The following is a 6,216-nucleotide window of genomic DNA, read 5'->3' on the forward strand; positions in this document are numbered from 1 at the left end:
CTCTCCCTTTTTCTGGCTCCCTTCCACCAACACTCAGACATGCTGCAGCTTCTCTTATCCTTAAAAAAAAAATCCACCAAACTCTTCCCTTGATCCAAATTCTCCCTTCTTCCCCCAGCTATAGCTTTAGTTCTATCTTATTATTCCAATTTCATTAGAAAGTTGTTTGGGTGGTACATCCAGACAATGGAATATTACTCAGTGCTAAAAAGAAATGAGCTATCAAGCCACGAAAAGACACAGAGGAATTGTAAATGTATGTTACTAAAAAACCAATCTGAAACCAATCTGAAAAGGCCACGTAACTATAGGATTCCAACTGTGTGACATTCTGGAAAAGGCAAAACTATGGAGACAGTTAAAAAAAAAAAAAGATCATTGGATGCCAGGGGTTGAGGGGAGAGAAGAATGAACGGGCAGAGCACAGAGGATTTTTCGGACATTGAAAATAACTCTGCATCTTATATTAATGATGGCTACAAGTCATTCATTACACATTTGTCCAAAGTCACAGAATGCACAGCAAGAGTGACCCCAATATAAGCATGAACATTAGGTGATTATATTGTATCCATGTAAGTTCACCAATTATAACAACGTACCACACTGGTGGGGGATGTTGATAACCGGAGACTATGCATGGGTAGGGGCAGGGCGTATATAGGAAATCTCCGTACCTTCCTTTCAATTTTGCTATGAACCTAACATTGCTCTTTAAAAAAAAAAGTCTTTAAAAAAAAAAAGTTGTCTATGCTCCCTGTTTCCCCTCTCATTGGTCCCATCACCTGAACCTGATATTTCAGAGGCCCCCTGAGGGCATGGTTGCTCCTTCTGGATACACTTCAGTTCTTGTCCTACTTGACCGCTCTCTGACCTCCCGACCCGTCCCTCCTCCTTGAAGGATCTCCGTTTCCGCTGACTCACCCTTTCCGCCTGTTCTTCGTCTTCTGACCATCTTCTAAGTCCTGGTGTTCCCAGGGTTCTGTCCTGGTCCCTTCTCCCTTCTCCCCTACAACTCACTCATATTCAACGTGTTAATGACTCCCTAATCTGTATCTTTTGCCCCAGGATCTCTCTCTGCTCCACAACCGTACTTCCAACTGCCAACTAGGCAACTGTGTTAGACATTCCACCCGCACAGACACTCAGTGTGCTTAAACCCAAAGGCAACGTTTTCTTTCCAAACTTGCTCCTCTCCTGAGTCCCGTACTCAGGAAATGGCACTGCACAGCACCCCAACCTCTCTCCCCTCTCACCCCTGGTATCCAAACAATCACCCAGACTGGCAAGTCTACCTGTCTGCTACCTCCACACTCCTCCCTCACTGTCGCCATGCAGTCCAGGCCACCAGCAAATCTCTCCTGGCACTGCAACCGCGTTCTAATCATTTACTCGATCTCTGGTCAGGATCCATCAACAGCTCCCCTCTCCAGAGACACTCCAACTCCTAAATATGACTTCAAGGCCATCCAGCACCAGCCCGGCCTGTCTCTCCATCTCTTGCCACTAGTCCAAGCATTCTGTGCTCCAGCCAGACTGAATTCCTTTAAATTCCTGCTGCCCCCTTGCATGCTCTCCTGGCCTTTGCACATACTGTTCTCTCTGCCTAGAACATTCGTTCCCTTAGGACCCTCATCTCTTTCAAGCTAAGCCCACCATCCATCAGTTCTCAGATCAAAAGCCAGTTCTGGAAAGCCTGCCATGACCCCACCTCCCCACGAACTAGGTTGGATGCACCTGTCCACGGCATCGTGTGCTTCCCATCAAAGCAATCATCACTTTATCATTGTTATTCACTCCATCTCCTGTCTTCCCTGCAGGATCCCAAGTTCCTTGAGGGCAGGTCTTCTGCACTCTGCCAATCACAGTAACCTGGAGCCTGGCAGAGCATTGACACAGAGAAGCCTGGTCAAGTACTGAGATCATGTACACAAAGCTTTACCTAATTCTTACTTTGTGAACACATATCCCCTTCTCTTAAAGGTAAAATCACAGCAGTCAGAGAAGCTAAGGATGGGGCAGAAGAGGGACACAGCTAATGTGTTTTGATTTTAGGCAGAGCCCTCTTTCCAAGCTCCTGGTTTTCCAAAGCTACAGACTTCCTTTGGAAAACAAAGAGAAACTTAACTTTTCCTACATTTTTAACTCACCTGAAAGAGAAAAGTGGCAACTGTTGTTAAGATTTAATGAACACAGCACAGCAGCACAGTGCCTGGGAAAATTAACTGTTATTGGGGCAAATCCCACAATCCTACAGTCCTTTCAGGTAATTCTTGGGAAAACTCCTCAAGAAGCTGCTCAGAAAACATTGTTAATTATGCAAAACCCGAAACTTAAGAGGTGATGCACACAGAGGCAACAAATTCAGAAAGACCAACATTATCTGACACTACACATGTGTATGCTCAATTTGGGGTACATTAATTATATTTTAGTTTCTGTTTCAGTGTGTGTGTGCTTATAACAAATATATAAGTGTACAGTAACTGAATTTCTTTTTAGGATTAAATTGGTCAGCTCCATTTTTTCGTCCTCAGAGCATCAATGGAGGAGGTACAAAAACACTTCAGGCCTCATTTTATTCTTTCATCAGTTCAAGAAAGAGAATTAAATATGTGTAGAAAGTGAATGAGGTATATCTTTATTATCACACATTATTGTTATGGGATTTATATAGAACTGGACAGAAATAATTAAGTGGGAAGTAAACAGTATTACAATGCAAGTTGAAATTTCCTTCAATAAATTGCCCGTACTCAAATGCACAATATCATACCCTAATCCTGGCAGAAGTGCACAGTGCAAAGCCTTGCCCAGACGTTCATGTCATTAGAATCCTCTTCTACTTATCCTTTTCAGCTTCAAAGTTCGATATCTAGGCTTGTCTTTATAAGAATCAGAACCAAAATGTGTTACTTCCTAACCCCACTCTCACCTCCAGCCCACACTCTCTTCTCTCTTTCCCTCCTCGCCCCACACACAGCTTTTCTTCTGAAAATAAGCAAGCCCTGGTGATACACCTTGTTCTCAGCATCCTTTCCAGCCAGAACTTGACCTGTGCCCTCATCATGTGCCCAGGTGTTCACATTCTCTCAGCCTAAGCCCACCTCACTTCCTGGGATGTCAATCACAAAAGTCTGACTGCTCTTGAACTCCTTTGACCTGCTGTCCCCAAGAACAGAGAATTTATTTTACACTGATGGTCAAGGTCACTAAAGACACACTAGACATATCTCTAACTCTACCTGCCTGGGAAAACTGTGTTCTCCCCTCCTTTGCCCAGTCTGGGGCACGTATCAGTAACACAATCAGAGTGGGTAACCAGAACACGTGTTTAATTTGCAGCACACTGTCCTCTAGGCCTGTATAAAACACATTTATACTCTCAGGTTATCTGAATTGCCTGTCTTACAAGATAACATACGGATAATGTTAAATTCTCTATTCCCATCTACCTACCCTAAATATTATTATCTACTTTTTACAAAGTTTTCCCTTGAACTCCCTTAAATACAGACATGATGACCTTCACGTAAGACTATAAAGCAATGCAAGTGTCCAAAACAAGAACACGACGTTTGGATTAACCGCATCTCCCTGTCAGGGCGCTGTGCTTACCCTGCGCCAGCTGCAGCACCCCGGCCATCATAGTCCCCTGGGCTTCTCTATCTTTATGTCTTGATTTTCCAGCTGAGGTGCTCCTTTTCCTGGGTTCACCTGAGGATTACCTGTACTGTCTACTTCTCCCTTTCAAATCGGGACCCTCTACCTGGATGGTGGCAGAAGCCTAAACTGAACAGACTCAGCTGGAAGCAGAACTCTTGTATGAAATATGATGTTCTGCAGTCAGTTATTAAACACCCAAATCCACAGCTCAGCCTTCCTCACAGAGCAGCTGCCATAACCTCCCGGCCCCTTCCCTGAAGCTCCCTCCCAGGGAATTCCTCACTGGCTATTGAAAATCTCACTTTCTGAGTTATGCCTCCCTCTTTCAAATGCGAACCCACTCAGACTTCTAGAAGTCACAGCTGTACCTACTTCATCTCATCTGGATTAATAATCAACCAAACTGGTGACCCAGCACAGAACTCACACCGTCAGTGGCCCCATTAACCTCCCTATGCTTAAGTTGAAGGACTTATCCCAAGTGGACTGCCTTGTGTTTTGTTAACTTTTCCCCTAGACTGTTTCATGTCAGTGGTTCACTTTTCAAATTTGCACCAGTGCTGGGATTAGACTTGAGAGCAACAGGGCATGACTTCCCTCTCTTTAAAGAAAAGAGTTCGCCTTGGGAGCTTCCCAGAAAGGTAAGGGAAAGAACAAGAAAAAGAAAGGTCGAAAAAAAACGTGAATTTTAACCGTTCTTCTGGTACCTTCAGACCCAAATACTAGGACGGAGGGGATCCTATGCTCCTGGAGAAGCACCGTGCGTGCAGGTCTGACGGCGACCTGGCAGAGACTCGGTCCTAGTTTAGAATTAACACCCCGGTGAGGGATCTTGTCTTACCAACCGCTGGTGACATCAGGAAGGAAGGAAGGAATAAAAAACAAACGGAGAAAGAACACAGAAGAGAATCCCAAATACCCAAAGCATCCTCGTCTCCTGGAACAGGCTGCCACGCCTGGGCTGGAGCGCCTGGGCCGCGCGTCCCCTCCCGCCGCGCGCCCCTCCTTACCTTGCGGGAGTACGGGGGCTTGCTCAGGTGGATGCCGTCGCGGACGAGCTTATCCCTGATCATGATCTTCAGCTTCAGTTTGGGGTAGCTCACCAGTTCCCTGCCGCGAGGGGCGGTCGTCTGGCTGCGGGGGTCCCCTCGGGTGCCCTGGGCCGGGCCGCCACACGGCTCCCCCCGGCGGCGGGTGGGGACCGCGACGGCCAGCGGCCCGGGCTGCGCGGGTGGCGGCTGCGGCTCGAGCGTGAAATAGAGGCCGGCGGCAGCAGCGTCCTGTTCCCGCAGCCGGCGCACGGCCTCCAGGATGCGGCGGCGGTGCGCGGGCGCCAGCACCCCGATGGCGTCCAGGTCCGGGTCCCCGATCTGTTTGCACACCTCCAAGTCATCGTAGCCGTTATCCACGAAGGACTCCACGTACTGCGGGAGCTGCAGCGCCTTCAGCCACTCGTAGACTATGTTGGTGCACATGGTGGGACTGGAACCCCGCCGGCAAACACCTTCCCAGCGCCCCAGCGGCACGGGAGGCACCAGTTCTGAGAACTTTTAATCCTCTCCTCCAAGGAGAAAAAAGAAATCTCAGTAAAGTTTTCCTTTTAAAGAAAAGGACAGGGCCGGAGACCGAAAGCCATCTGAAGTAGCCTGAGGAGGGAGAAGCGGGAAAGCGGCGAAGTGAATTCCCCGAGCAGCCTGGAGCTCTCAGGCACTGGCGGCAGGGCGAGCCGCTCCGCGCCGCCCCTGGATTCTCCGCCGCCGCCGCTGCCGCCGCCGCCGCGGCCGCGGGGAGGGGCGCGCGGCGGGCGCGCGAGGGGGCGGAGGCGGGCGGGGCCGGGGCACACCCCTCGGACCCGCGCTGGGTCAGCGGCGCGCTGCGCCCTCCTGGACTTTCCGCAGCCGGGACCGTCCCGGAGCTGCGCGCTGCATCTCAGTTTCTGGCGGCCGCAGCTGGCGTCCAAACGCGCGCCCCACGCCGGGGAGGCGGTTCCTGCGCGCAGACCGGCGGCCGCCCAGGAGCGCCTCGTCTTCACGAGTGCGAGTCACTGTAGTCCTCCTAGCGGGGAGGGGGTGTCTTCTAAACTGCCGGGTTTCAGCAGCTGCCTTGTATTGCTTTTTATATTTCTTTTTAATCCTTTTCTCTAGCCTGTGTACATTTCTGCGCCCACTTCTTCCCGAGCACCTCTGACTCCAGTCTGTGCGCTCGCGGGCCGCCCAAGGACACTTCCCCAGGCTGGGCGAGGCTGTGAGGTCAAGTTTCCCTTCTTTCCAGAGCCGCGTTGCATCCCCCTTCCTCGGAGCCCGCGCGCAAGCCAGAGCCCGGCGGTCCAGCTTCTCCGGTGAACTGCCGCTCAGCGCCGGGAGCGTCGGCGCTTTGGCTCCGCGGGTGGGCGCGACGTGGGGACCGCCCGCTTCCAGCCGGCGCTGCGTGAGGCCCCTCCTCGCTGCAGCTGGGCGCGCTGGGCGGTGGGAGAGGCTGGTGCTTCTGCTTGGCTCTCCCTTCCTAGGCTCTGCAGTCTGCGAAAGTTTGGAATGGGTCGTACGTACATCC

At 50.6% G+C, this 6,216-nt stretch overlaps 1 protein-coding gene across 1 annotated transcript in view; it reads right to left on the reverse strand.

Moving 5' to 3' along the window:
• Window positions 1-5,433, reverse strand: part of SAMD5 (sterile alpha motif domain containing 5) — a 52,045-nt gene extending 46,612 nt beyond the window's left edge. The window contains exon 1 of the mRNA XM_045524750.2: window positions 4,677-5,433. Within this exon, the coding sequence (XP_045380706.2) occupies window positions 4,677-5,141 (465 nt within the window). The 5' untranslated portion in view covers window positions 5,142-5,433. The remainder of the gene's footprint in view (window positions 1-4,676) is intronic.
• Window positions 5,434-6,216: the final 783 nt, after the last annotated feature.

Source organism: Camelus bactrianus, chromosome 8 (assembly GCF_048773025.1).
Source record: "Camelus bactrianus isolate YW-2024 breed Bactrian camel chromosome 8, ASM4877302v1, whole genome shotgun sequence".
NCBI classification, from domain to species: Eukaryota; Metazoa; Chordata; class Mammalia; order Artiodactyla; family Camelidae; genus Camelus; species Camelus bactrianus.